This window comes from Telmatherina bonti, assembly GCF_933228915.1.
Source record: "Telmatherina bonti genome assembly, chromosome: 11".
In the NCBI taxonomy this organism is placed as follows: domain Eukaryota; kingdom Metazoa; phylum Chordata; class Actinopteri; order Atheriniformes; family Telmatherinidae; genus Telmatherina; species Telmatherina bonti.
This window is the reverse complement of record NC_136629.1, coordinates 29,111,753-29,126,453: the sequence shown is the minus strand read 5'-3', so window position 1 is coordinate 29,126,453 and position 14,701 is coordinate 29,111,753. Positions and strand designations below refer to the sequence as shown.

The following is a 14,701-nucleotide window of genomic DNA, read 5'->3' as shown; positions in this document are numbered from 1 at the left end:
ATAATAGATTTTTCCACTCAGCACATCTGAAAAGTATGCAAGAAGACCCACACTGGTTTAAATCTGCACAGCCTGAAAATCCATACTGCGCTTTTATCAAATGAACTAGACACTTTTAGTACCTCTAATTTAGTATATTCACTCTGTAGCTGTGTCATACACAGATCAATCTGTCAGAAACCATTAAAGGGTTTGTACTTATCCTGCAAAGAAATGAACGCTAAATCAAATAAGCTCTGAAATCTTCTTAGCACACCTGGACTTGTTATTATTGGCAGTGAAACATAGAGTGATGTCATCCAGCCAAATGGAGCAGTTCATCTGACTTCCACTGTAGGAGGTGTTGAAATTTCAGCTAAATGCTTGCAGTGCATGCTGGACACTGTGGTAGCAAATGTAAGGAAATGGGTTTGAATATATTGCTGCAAAAACATCAGCTTGTTATAAAACTGTATAATATCCTTGCGATGTATATTTGAAGCATTGTAGTTTAACATTTTGATTTCTAGACGTTCTTAAGAAATTCATCCAAATCTGAGATGAATGAGATGAACAGTCACAGCATGGAGGAAATCATAAATCTGCAACGAGATTTGTGTGAGATGCATGTGGATCAGGCACTAAGGCTTTTCATGCTGGTTAGCTGAAACACAAAAGTGCAGGAGCCTTTATACTTAAAATCACAACAGCATGAAATTAAAATTCGTGGAGGAAAGACCTAATGTAAGGCTCCCAATGAAAGGACTTCATGGAGTTGGAATATCCGCCTCACTGATGCTCCCCCATTGGGCTGAAAGTCTACTGGAGCAAGACGGGAAAACAAACACATGAACCCTGAGGCAGGACACGTGACACTTCAAAGCGATCCGACACTATGGACCCTCTTCCTTAAAGCCAGTGTGGCACTCGCACCCATCGTGAAACCCAAGTCAAACTGCCTTCCTGGTCATCGTTTCCTCCTCCATCTCTTTTTCCCATTCCTCCCTCTGAAGAACACATGAGTCCCATTACTGTTTTATTATCTCAGCACACCATTAAAGCTAAAATGTCAGACCTGGTTACAGGGTCTATGCCTCCACATTCACTCTTGTGACAAATTTTCCTTAAGAAAAGGGACTCCGATTTGAGAGTTGATGCTTTTTAAGAGTATTACATTTTCTTTTTGACTTTTAGATATTATATAATATATTCCTTTCTTTGTGTTATTTTATACAATATAGACAGATTACTGGAAGTGTTGCCATGTTGCCATATATTAATGCACAAGTGACAAAAAAAAAAAACATACAAAATGCCAAACTGAATCACTTATGTCCTATAAACCATCTGCAAACTCTTTCCAGAGGTGAAACAGCTGACTAAGGACTCTCTGCAGCTGGCATTTGTAAACCTTGTGTGTCCTGTTGGCTTTCCATTAAAGTGAGGTGGAATAATTAATAAGAGTCTGGAAGACATTCCTCTTGCTAGAGGCAACATTCTGGCTTCCAGCCTAAACCAACAGTGGGAAAAAACAGGGATAACTGTAGGCCAAAGTGAGCCTCCAGATGGGGCTGAGTAACAACTAGCAAGCTTTGCACAAAAGAGGGAAAAGGGGTTGAGTTTGGGGAGAGGGCAAAGAGTTTGAGGACTAAATCATGAGCAAGCCCCTGTGTGCATGATAGTACATGTTGAAGGCACGCTGTTTATTGTTTTGATTACTCACCGCTCTCACTCTTTTCAATGACGTCGACAAGCTCGCCTGCTTGAAGGCTGATTTCTGCAGGCTCTTGCTTCTCATAATTGGCCACCACCACATACTGTTCCAAGAGCATTGGGTCCGAAGCATCCAGACCTGGAGTTGATGGAAAAAAGCATGCTGTCAGCCAGCTGCCAGCCATAGGTCCACGAGAACGACTGCCAGGCACTCGTTGTGCCATAGGCCACTATGTCTGTAGAGCTCAGCCAATCACAATAATCACAGAGATCAGTGCATCTTCCCCAGAGTCTAGCCATAGAGCTGCATCCCTCTCCAGCCCAACATAAAGGGCAATGGAGATGCTGAAAGTTTAAAAAGTAATTCTCCCTTCAAAAAGTGAAGGTTCAAGTTGTCAAGTGCAGAAAATCCATTTTGTTCTACTAAAACAAGCTCATCCCTATTGTCCAAAAAAGGCTGTGTTCAGGGTCAGCAGATGGAACAGTGAAAAGTTTAAAGATGAATAACGAGACAGAAGAAGACAGAGGAGTGAGCTCAAGCCAGCTGAGGACAGGACAGTCAGGTCGAAGAAAGAAAAAGCTATTCTGGAAAATAAACCATCTGCTAAAAAGCCTCCTTCTAGCCTCCTTGTAGCCTCCTAGTTGGGGTTGGAAGAGTAGGGGGGTTGTGTACGCCAATCATAAGAGTCGGCACTCGGGGCCTTAAATAGAACCAGATGAAGGGGCTGGAGCTGCGCTCAGAGGGCTGGCTCTCTTCCTCTATGAAACACTAGAGCTCTGACTACAGCGTGCAGCTCAGCCAATGGAGTTCTTCCTGTATACTTCACAAAGTTAACCATGTAAGCACCAACAGTGACTTAGTTTCTCACTTGGCCTGTGCCTGCATAGCTAACTGGGTCAACGCTCATTGACTCACCAGATTTTGGTTCACAAACAACCAGAATAACGTCTTAAGAAAGATGCATGTTTTTAAAATGTGAAGGTACTGAAACAATGTATAGTACTCAGTTTATTACAAACATTCACAACCTTTTTCTTTTTCTCTTTGCAAGCTCCATTAACTGAGCCCGGCTGAAACCTTAATCATGAGAAATCCTCAAAACAAGCATAGCTGAAAGAACTGAAGCAGATCTAACAAGTGTCAGCTGGAATCCAGACGCAAACCAGCTGACGTTGAGTTCACGCATTAAGAAGGGGCTGCTGCTGACCACGGAGTTTGAGGCTCTTTGTAAATTTTAGATTCTACATGTTTACTCTGATATCATTCCTACAGCTCAGATGTACGTTTATGTTGTGTTTGAACAGCAAGCAAAGATCCACAGGTATTGTTGAGATTTCTATCTGTTCATGGCCAAACGTGGCCAAATGTTTTAGCTCACTGCTAACAGTTTACCGAAGGGTTAAAAGAAAGCCATATATTTTCAAACAGTCTAACAGCTTTAGGAAAGGGTAACTGTATTTCATTATGAGGATGGAAAATAGCATCAATTCAGTCTAATAAATGTAAAAGTTTGGGCTCAAATGATGACTGAGCAGGTTTGACTCAACTGCAGATGTGGCCAGCAGTCACTTTGACAAGGGATTTCTCTAAGTCTGGATAATATTTTGCTCTCAATTTGGAAAAAAAACAATTGAAATGTAAGTGACAGAACTTAGCACAGCATCCTCAGCATAACATATGCAAAAAGTGTCAAACAAATGGACTCCTGTGGTTGAGCTGTGGTTTATCAGTCAGTATCTCCACAAGATGTTTTCTGAAAACCACAAAGCTGGGAGCAGCAACAAGGGAAAGAACATGTGCAGAAAGCCTTCTTGTGCTTCAATATATAACATGGAAACAATTACTATATTTACAACAAAAGCTCATATCTATTTTGACAGCATAAATAGGTTTGTATAATTGATTGGCTTGTTCATTATAGATTAATTAAACCATTGCTTTGTCATTATTTCACTACTTCACTACCACAAAAGCATTTTTTCCCCTTACAAAATAATGTTGGAAGTGCATCTGTTCTGAGTTTACAGAGTGTATTTTTGTAACGACACTATAGATCCTGCAACCAAAGACAGGAATAAAGAAAAAAATACTGTTAAGACTGATGGGCAGGTTATTATCTCATAAAGCTCCAGTCTCTGTCAAATGATATAAATGTAGTTTTCTAAAACACATAATTAACCACTGTTGATAGTGAGCAGAAATGCAAGACCTGGGGTGTGTGAGCAGACTTTCTCAGCAAAGTCAACAGGCCTGAAAAACAAACGCTAATATTTCAGTTTCATTCAGGAAATGAAATGTTTTCCAACAGCAGGAAGACGGAGTCTGAACAAGGAGAACGTGTGAGAAAAATGAGGTGAGACTGTCTTAAACAGGATATAGGCTGAATTTAAATCAGAGCTGAGTGTAAAATGTACGACATATAAATGAAACAAATGTTGATGTCAACTATTGCAGCACTTTAGTAAAGCTGCAGCATTTTAATCAGTCACTACCAACTGCTAAGCGGCTGCATGAAAATTTAACCATTTAGATACAAATGAAAACATGAAACACCCAAATTCCATTCCTAAATAAGAATAAAAACCCTACAATCTAAAAGAGCATTTAATAACTTTACTTATTATAGATGTAATTGGAGGAGTAATACTTTTAAGACTACTTGTAAGAAAGCAGATGAGAGCTAGTGTTTTGCAGCATGCAATGTAATTTTAACACTGCATATAAACAAAAAAGTATTTGTTAGCTCAGAAATGTGTTTCCCTCTTGGCAATGGTCACATTCGTGCTATTAACCAAGTCCTGTATTTGCCCCTCCTCGCTCAGATTTATACATGTGCTTCCTGCTCCCACCCTTGCACTCCCAAACGTCCTAACTCCGACCAACCCCCCTTCCCCACTCACCTATCATCAGCTCCATCCAGAGATGATGACAGTCAGGACAGTTTGCAATAACTCATCACCAAGAGAAGGAAACCAGGGAGTCTGGTCTACACATTTATACCAAAGCTGTCTGTTTAGTGAAAGATCTTTCAAGGATTTTGCTGGCTAGCACATACTGTAGTTGGCACTAACTTTTAGTAACTTTATCAGAGCAGATCTTGTTGAGAGAAGTAAAATCTGGCATAGCACAATGCCTTTGTTTGGCTCATCTGCAGCAGATGTGCAGCTGGATTAGACGGGGATGCAGAACGGCTTTTCAATGTAGTACAGATGTAATCATGTCACTGAATCAGTATGTGTCTCTGGGGTGGGGGGGGGGGGGGGGGGGTGTAAGGGTCAGACCAAAAGTAAATACTACAAAATACATCTTCCTGTAAGACTTGATGTTGCGGTAACCAAGCTAGCAAGCTGCTGAATAGGTTCTTTCTCAGCTTAATCTGCTGACTATCTCATCTTAAAAGTGTGTAAACATATTTAGATGCTACAAGAGAAGTTGGATCAGAAAGATGGAGTTTGTATACATCCAAAGTTTGATTTCCATTTGCAACAACATTATTTAAAAAGCCTAATTCTTCTGAAAATAATAGCAAATGTAAAATTTTGTAAAAAGTTAAGTCAATTTCCTATTGTTTTATTGCTTTTGCTATCACTAAAAATAAAAACACGCATTTCACATGAGATGACATGTGGTTTTGTATACGTGAAACACACAAGCCATATGGAAATGTGATTTTAGAAAGTTTTTAATGGTAATAACATGTAAAACATGCGTAAATGTCAATATGAAACCCATATGATCACATGTGAAACCCATCTGGCTTTACACTCAAAAAAGACAAACAGCCTGTTTGTCCAAGTTACTAATCTCTAACATGTAGTTTCTACATAAAAAAATATGATTTAAGATTTACATAATTAGTTTGAATACATCTTACTTAAAACTTTACAAGAATATATTTACTTAATTGATGTATGTTGAACTAACTTGAAGGAATCAAGTTCAAATACAGACGTGGATAATCTCGGAAACTATTGCGAGATCAGATTACAACTTCAGGGAAGGAGAGCTGACGGCGCGTGCGTTGCTGCCATTTCCTTCAGACAAACCTGAGGAGCACTTGTAAAGGTTAAGGTGAGCTTACTCTTATGTAATTTAAAAAGTGTTACCATGCTTGAACGTGCCTTACTATACATACATGTGCATCTGAATTTAAGTATTTGGTAAATGAATTTATGACTTTACAATGAGGGGGGGGGAGCTAGCCGTTGGTCACCGTGATGCTAACGACAAAATGTAACGGGCGGCGCAACAGTTAGCTTAATTAGTTCAACATGTTAGTGCAATTTATGTTAGATGATCGTGGTTTCGTAAGTTTACCATGTTGTTGACATTTTTAGACGTATTTTTAATCTTTTAAGACGAAAATGGAGAGATACAGTTTACACGGTTTTCGATGTAACGCAGTGAAACACTGAAAAGGCAGGTGAAACCCCGCGCAACCACGCGGAGTTATTTGCTGCACCTGTCGCTTCATCTTAGCTTAATATTTTATGGCTATAATCCAGCTGCTATCTTCGACTCTCTGGAAACATCAGGTTGATGCGACACATTTTCAGATGCACGCTCGCTGTCTACTTGTGGGGTGGTGTTATGTGTTTGTGGGTCAAGGCGCATTAACGCTGTTTGTAACACAATTGTTAAACACGCGACTACGTAGGGATAGAAATGTCACACAGTCATGTAAATAAAATAGATCGCTTCAAACTGTGCAGTTATTTAAAGACAAGGGGCATACACATAAATACATCTCTGCAAACAAAGGGAACCGCACCCCAACTAGTGTCAGGGTCTTCAGTCACGAGAAATAGATAAGAATGTCTGCGTTTTCAGGGTGGTGAAGACAGAAACATTTGCTTTATGGCAATGGAAGCTTGTGTTGTTCAGCTGCCTGCTCATGCAGCAGCATGTACAACCAAGCAAGCAGAATTTTGTGTTCGACTTATTTCTGAGGCACAATATAGCTTAATATGAATAATGTTTGGATGATGATGATGATATTTGGAGGAAGGTTTATTACTGAATTACTGTCCACCATATCCAGCAGGTGAATCAGCTGAGACTTTGGAACAGATAAGACTCAATCTGCTGTCCGAAGTAAACATCCGAAATAATGAAAACAAAGTAGCTGCCATGATGGACAAGACTTTTGCACTGAGACGTCATGAGGTGGTCCAAGATGCACCCATGGTAGCAGATTTCAAAGCAAGGTGGCCAGGTCTCTTCAGTGTGAGGGAGGCAAGTAAATATAATGTAAACACAATGTTGGACTGTTTCTCAAAATGCATGACCATCATTATTCTTTTTTTCTGTTTAATTTCAGGTGAATTCAGAATTCAAGAGAATAACCACAGTTGAACTGCAGTCCAAGTTCTACTCACAACTAGATGCACACTCGGAAAACTTGATGAAGGTGTTTGCCAGAAAAGGAGGAGTCCTTGGGAAGAAGATAAAGGCAATGATGGTTCCAATGACTCAAGTAAGATAACATGCCGGGAAACTTAAGTTTTGATGTCCAGAATTTCATAACGATAATGTGACTAAGTATCAGAGATATGTAAGCAAAGAAGACACCTCAATTATTACTAATTGAAACTCCCCAACTTGTCATTTTTTTCATGTTGATAACTCAGTTGCACATAAATGTCTGCACTACTTGTCATTTTAGACCAAAAAAGAATTATTGAACATAGAATTACAACAAAACAGGTACCAAGTTCTACAGTTAATATTTATGAAACCTAAAATTGGAGTGAAAAATAATTTGTCTGACCTAATTATTTTTTGCATTACATTAAACATTTTATTCACCGATATTCTGCATGCATATATATTAAGGCTCTGTTTGGCTGATCTTTGTACCAAACCACATACATCTTTTAAGAGCTGTATGTTAGACAACTTAATGTTTTTTTTAGTGCATTGTTATCACTACTTGAACAGTACATGGGATGTGTTTTCCAGACACACTTGGTTGCAGTTTTTTGTGTATCATTATTGCCAGCTTTCTTCAAATGTAGGATTTAGGTGTTGGATAATTTGGATAAATGGTTTCATTGACAGTTAATTTATTCCAGAAATTCCTGACTAAAATGTCATTAGGTTTGACCAAATCTAAGCTAAATTAGTTAACAGTTGGCTAAAGAGGGATCATTATTTTTTTTTACATTGATGGGTAGGAGTAGTAAAACAGGTCATATTATAACCTAATAATACAACCTATATTTTTAGAAAAGTATATTAATTCATATGGACATTACTTTGAATTACCTACACTGATATTTTTATAACATTACATTTCAAGATACAAGATAAGAACTTGTATTGTAATTGAGCCAGCATCTCAGCACAATGAAATTATCAGGACAGTTAAAGATGTGAAATTATGATAAAAGTAGAAATTACTTTATGTGGCTACTACAGTATAGTGTAGACCTTAAGTAACCTTTTCCAGACCGTGTCATTTAGTGATCATCCATTTTTCTAGCTTACATAATCCTACGCTATTTCTAGGTTAAGATTCATATCTCCTATGGTCAATGAATAACAGACAGGGTGTACCCATAAAAGTTTCAGTCTCATCATAGGGTAACACAGAGGACAGACATCTGCCTAATGAATATCAAGTAAAGATATTCAAATCATATGACTACTTAAAGCCACCCCCTACATTTGCACCTAGGTTAGTTTTAAAGACATTTTCTGTGCCAATTGGTTTTGAACCTAATGGTTTGGTCTGTGTGTGAGCATCCTTTTCTATATTTCATTATTAGGTTGACAGCATTGATGTGAGAAGAGAATGCATCCTCAGAGGCTTGACTGTGTATCTGAATGAGGATCCACAAAAATTTATCAAGGACTACAGGGTAAGTTTAACAGTCATCATGTAATATTAATAAAATAATTATACATCATAAAAAATGTGGTCATCCCTCACACATGGAAGGTTGTAAGGGATGAAATTTAAATAGGACAGACGTTTTGGGTTTTTTTCTCTTTTTTGTTAAAACTGTCTCTGTCTCTATAGTACATATGTACTATAGTACATAGTACACTCTATAGTATACTGTGGTGGGTGTGAAGAATTTTCCATGATGAAGACAAATGTGTTCAGATAGCTCCAGTCTGGTTGTCTCCAGGTTATGTCCAATGATATTACCAGCTTTATTGATCATTTTATTGATCCTACTGACATCCCTGGAGTTGTTACTGCTCCCCGTTACACTATAGCATACTTGATGACACTGGCCATCACGCTCTGGAATACCATCTCTCACAGGTTGCTGCAAACATGGAAGGATTGAAGCTTCCTTTTACCAAATTCTTTCACATCTGACCATGAACTATTGTTCAGAAGTACATCCCTCAGCTGTGTAGCAGTTAAAATTCATTCAACTCTTACACAATTTCTCTGGTTCCTTTTGTTCAGGCACTGTGGAAAAACACTTAAAATGGAAAACTATATATTATCAAATTTCATGTTTTTGAATTGTTTCAGTTCACATTATTCTAATATACTACTTTGAGCAGCACAAGCTCTTAGATCTATGCCACCAGTTCCAGAAGTCTTGTGCAGCTTTGAACTTCCAGAAGCTTTGAATATGAACCCCTCCCAGACACTTCACTGCTCCAGGTGGAGATTCAGCTTCGCGATTTATATCAACAGCAGCGGCGCCTGGTAAAATGTACAGTTATAACCTGTGATATTAGTCAGCAGTGACGAGGCATGGCGAGGTGTCGGCTGCCAACGCATGTTAACAGTCTTGTAATCCGTCCCTCATCTGTCTCTCCTGCACACACGCAGAGTCAAAGCACATGTTTTAGGCAGCATTTGACGGCAGGCGGAGCCTCTGTTCCTGCAGCAAACTTTTATTCCGGATTAAACAGACACACTTAACAGGCATGTCGTCCACCAAGACATCGGCTAGTTCTTAGATACTTTGGACATGTTTACAAGTCACTCCTTCTTTCTACGGGAATTCTTCTTTTTAATCTTTTATAAGACAGAAATTTGCGACCGTTTGAGAACTGTTTCTCCACACATTGAGCGCGTGCACAAACACGTTGGCACATACTTTTAAAACATTTTAAAACATATTTTAAATCATTTTCCTCATGCATTAGGTAGCAACAACACATGCAACAGCTTCACAAATATACATTTATTGGTTTACTTTGGTTGAGTTTCTATAATTTGTTTTACAAATTATAATAATTTTTTTTTAAAATCGTTAGAGTACTAGATAAAGAAATAATCGACAGAGTACCCGATTACAAAAGTACTCGATAGTTGCAGCTCTAGTTCACTACCATCTGAGTCTTCGTCATTCATTTGTTAGAGCATAGCAAAGCGTTTTTTGTAAAGCCCAGTTGCCTAGCAACGCTGATTCTGTGGCTAGTCTCATCATTTTACATTTTCTATGGGGTCAAAATGACTCCCTCTTCAATCTACAAGTTACCTTTTCTTAATGTAATTTTTGGTGTAGAGTCAGTGCAAAATTGATTTAATTTTTTTTCCTTTTTTTTTTTTTTTTTTTAAAGAAAAGCTATTTGTAAAATCTTAAACATTTACTTTTTTTAATTGTTCTCTTACAGAGCGACGATCAGTCCATTGAAAGAGACATGGCAGAAACGGTGTTTGGGATCTATGTGGTTCATCCAGAGGGTGCAGAAGCTGATGACTGCACTGAGGATATCGGGATAATTTTGGAGGGGGTGGAGGTACTAAGTGGTTTGCCAAGTGTCCCATTTGCAATGGCAATGTTTCTTGGACTTGTATATGCTCTGAACATCAGCTACCCTCCTGAGTTAAAGTATACATTTGAAGCAGTGCAGAAATCATAATGGAGATGGATGGAAACAGGTTGTCGGCCAAGGTACAAACTCAAAACCCTGCTGGCACGTCAATGAACATGAAAGAAAGCCCATGTTGATTTTACTGGCTGCCCATCTAACTGTTCTTTATAAATGTATAAAGTTAAGAATAATGAAAGAAGTTTTAATGTTGCCAAATCTGACTTTGGAAGAAGTAGTCTCAACAGTTTACTGCTATGTATATTACATCATACATTTGTTAACTTTAACTCAGTTTTGTAACATAGCAGCCCAAAGACTACTAAAGTGTGGCCTTTAAAAGAAACATGAACAGCAGTGTGAAAAACTCATGACTTAACTTTGTCTTTGGAAGCACTTTTTCTTTTATTTTTTTCAAGTACTTCCTGACTTAAAATATACATTTGAAGCTGGGGAGATACAGCAAAAGTTATTTTATATTTTATTTTTGGAGATAGAAACAGATTATCAGCAAAAGTACAAGCTCAAAATGTTGCTTGCAGAAAAATTACAAAAAGGAAGCATATTTCCAAGACTTCCTAATTGTTTTTATTTACAAGTGTTTAAATCTTTTATGTTAAATTTTAAAAGTAGCAAAGTTTGGCTTTGGGAGAAGTATTCTCAACAGTTTACTTGGGATTTCATGAAAAAAATTTAACTTTATTGCACTTACTTTATTATACAAGCCAAAAGCACTTTATTTTGCGTTGTAATACATACCATGACAGCAATGTGAAATAATGAAAACTGTCAATATCCTTGTTTTTTTTTTTCATTTTGTAGATTGTACAGAGCTGCTGCAAGGAAAATTACTTATGTTGTTTTTTTTTTTCCTTGTCTTAAAACTTAAGACCATGTTCTGTGTCATTACTGTAGCCACTGTGTTAATGTGCTTGAATGTAGCCTGTCCGGAAAACTTCCTTCCATTAAGAGCATTATTTGTGTTGTTTGTGAAATAAGCACTAAAAACTTGTTTGCATTTAAGAAACTGAAAATGATGTCCTGCTGTTTACTTTTAAATGTTTTATTATGCATTTTGTACGCCAGTGTCAACATGTTAAAACTAAATCCTCTGGTGAAAAAACTTTGGTTGAGACAAATGAAAACTTTATTTCTACTTTGACACCACAAAATTTTTTATTTGGATGAACTAGAAGAAGTCATGGAAATAATTTCCACATAATTAATTTATTTGTTGTCAACATTAAGGATTTTAGTTATTTTAACCAAATATCCTTGGTTTGGGTCATCTAAATATATCAGGGTTAGTCAAACATATGTTCTATGGTTCAGTGTGAACCTATTAAAAGATGTCTTTTCAACAGTTTTTATATTAGCTTAGGTTACACAATATCCTTAAGTAAATTTTACCCAAGAAAATTAGGTTGAATTAATCTAAAGTGATAGTTTAAAACAAACTTATATAAAAGAAGTTAAAGAGACACAGTTAAACTGGGTTAAACTGGAAAGAATAAATTAAGTTGAACAAACTGAAATAAATTAGGTTGACCCAAATAAAGTATATTGGATTAAAAGAACAACTTTTTTTTATGTTGAAAAAGATTAATTTAATGGTGTGGAAATCATTTCCATGATTTTTTTAAGTTCATTTAACAAATCATTTCTTTGAGTGTACAAGCTCACATTTAAAGTTATTTTAACATATAAAACATAACCATACAAATGCCAATGAGTTTTACACAGTAATTTACGTGGATTTCACATGTAATTATATGAGTCTCACATGGAAATTTGAATTTTTAAAGCCACATACTTCTCATGTGCTAAATATGTACCTCACACATGTTTTACATGTATTTGACTACAAAACCACAAGGGGTCACATGTGAAAAATATGTTGTTTTTTTTACATGAAGTTTATGGCTACATTCAGTTGATTAAGAGAATAAATAAAACTACAGAAAATTTAAAAAACCTTGTAACTTCTATATTTATCATTTAGTTTATTAGTTTGTTTATCAGGTACCATGCAAAGAAACAAATAAGATATATAGCCTCACTAATGTTCAAAGTATAACATGAAGTTAATTTGTAACTCCAACGCGGTGATGTGTTAAAGCATTTAAATATTATAGTAGAAAGCCTAACTCACTAAATGTTTGGAAATTTAGTAAGTTATGTTTGTGTCATTGACCCTACTTAGACTCTTAGCCTGACCTCATATCCTGTTCTGTCTTTAAGTTATACATTATCACATGACTCTCTGGGTTTTTACATTTCATACCCTCTCCAGCACATTTTCTGTAACCCTTAAACAACATATTCTTTATTCACTGCACATATTAAATGAATATTATATTTTTTATGTTTTTTTTTTTATTATTAATATTGATGGTGTCATTCTCAGACAAACATCTGTGATGTATGAACTTGTTTCACCATAGGGAATAACAATAAAAGGTTTTAACTGTGTGTTTACATCAGAAAAAAACAGAGGCCTGTTGAAAGACAATAAAACAATCAGGAGACACAAGTAAAAAAAAAAAAGGAACAGAACTCAGATGCTGAATTATATGAAACACAAATGAATCCAAAATTAATTAACAGAGCTGAAAGGAAAAAACAAAAAGGCACATTTGTGATCTGATTCTCATCCAAAACCATTTCTGTTCTGAACACTGTTTTGAGTCTGTAAATAAGTTCAATACTTGATATTTATTGAGAAAGAAGCTGCTGAAACAGCCTTTCAAATGTGATTTGAAAGAACTGATCTGCTTTAATGATTTTCTTTGCCAGTTTAAAATTGTATCCATCTGGTAACACAAACAAGCACACAGACCTCTTGACCCACCCTCCTTCTGACTCATTAACAGATTAACCCTTTCCTCCCTCTAGCAAGCATAACTACATAATGTACAGTGCACGCAAACAACTTTTTACACACATACTGTACAGAACACACTGCAGGCCCCCAGAGACCTGCAGCTCAAACAAACACAACAAGTCTGTACACACTGAAACACTCCCTCAGCCTGTGCAATGACATGGTTTCCACTTGCCACGTAAACCACCTCCTCTCCAGCTGCTTTTCACATGCACTACACCCCCGAGCGCTCCATTTCTTTTCCTTTCCTACTCAATTTCCAAAAGTGTTCTGCAGACCAAACTTTGTGTTTGAATGCAGATAAGATGCAACACTTTGAAGATGACAAAACTCTCCTGAACATCAGGGTTGCACCGTGTCAGCAGTAGCTGATCCTGTTTAATTTTGGGTTTGTTTTGACAGCATATCTCCTCATCATTCATTGTCATCTGACAGTGATGTACACTAACAATCGAAGAATCAGCAGTCGATCCTGACAGCTCTATTATATGTTAGAGAAAAGATAGCATACCTCTCTTTGAACTACACAAAGATAGTAGCCTGACTGATGCCCACTGAATTATAGTGTTTCAACTGCATGGCCCTCAACTTTAAATCACAAACACCAAATGACACATGATAATGAATCTTACTTAAAGCATCTGACAGATAAAGCCACAGTGTAAGAATGCAGTTTCCCTCCGTAACAGTTTATCCACTCCTATGTTCTTAAAAAAAAAGTACAAATCATCACAGTGAACAGAATGGCAGTACTGCCATAAAAATGAAAGCGGTGAAAAACAGGAGTGAGTGAGTAACTGTGACAATGTAATCTTGTAACGTTCCTCTGATTTTCTCTGCTTGCCAGGTAAACATAGCTGAATTTCGAACCACTTTCAATTTTGTGGTCAAAAGTTACATTCTCCTTTTTTTGGGGGGGCAAGGGCTCAGTAAACTCTTACTGAAGACCTGAACCATGCAATTATGGAAGCCATGAGCTGCAACTACAGCACAAATTCACCACAGACTCACTGCACTTTATCTGCTGTCCTGATTTAAGAAAGAAATATCAGCCTTTAACCGCTAATGTCCTGCTTGGGGAGTTTGGTGAAGGTTTCTACATCAAGTGTTGAGAGCGTGCATAGAATGTGCAAGCATAAACACTAAATTATCAGGAAAAGCAGGCTTTAATGTCATTGTTGCTTTTATTGCTCGGCTTGATGGGGGGCCTTAGAAATTAAATATCTGGTAGAATATTTGCTGTTTTATCAAACCAAATTCAGAATTAAAAAAAAAAAAAAGTCCAGAAACAGGCACTGTATGGCAAACAGCTCAGGCATTTGAATATACGTGGA

At 37.1% G+C, this 14,701-nt stretch overlaps 1 protein-coding gene and 1 long non-coding RNA gene across 4 annotated transcripts in view; one reads left to right on the top strand and one right to left on the bottom strand.

The window, feature by feature from the left end:
* Positions 1–14,701, bottom strand: part of sh3pxd2ab (SH3 and PX domains 2Ab) — a 35,933-nt gene that overhangs the window by 20,073 nt on the left and 1,159 nt on the right. For 2 of the 3 annotated variants that reach the window (XM_079249226.1, XM_079249228.1), the window contains exon 1: positions 1,703–2,127. In XM_079249226.1, the coding sequence (XP_079105352.1) occupies positions 1,703–1,916 (214 nt within the window). In that variant the 5' untranslated portion in view covers positions 1,917–2,127. Of the gene's footprint in view, positions 1–1,702; positions 2,128–14,701 lie in introns of those variants that run through there. The other variant, XM_079249227.1, reaches the window with a different exon arrangement.
* On the top strand, positions 6,889–10,853 carry LOC306762662. Its single transcript, XR_013771507.1, has 4 exons — positions 6,889–6,928; positions 7,014–7,169; positions 8,464–8,556; positions 10,288–10,853. It is a non-coding gene; the product is annotated as an uncharacterized lncRNA (long non-coding RNA).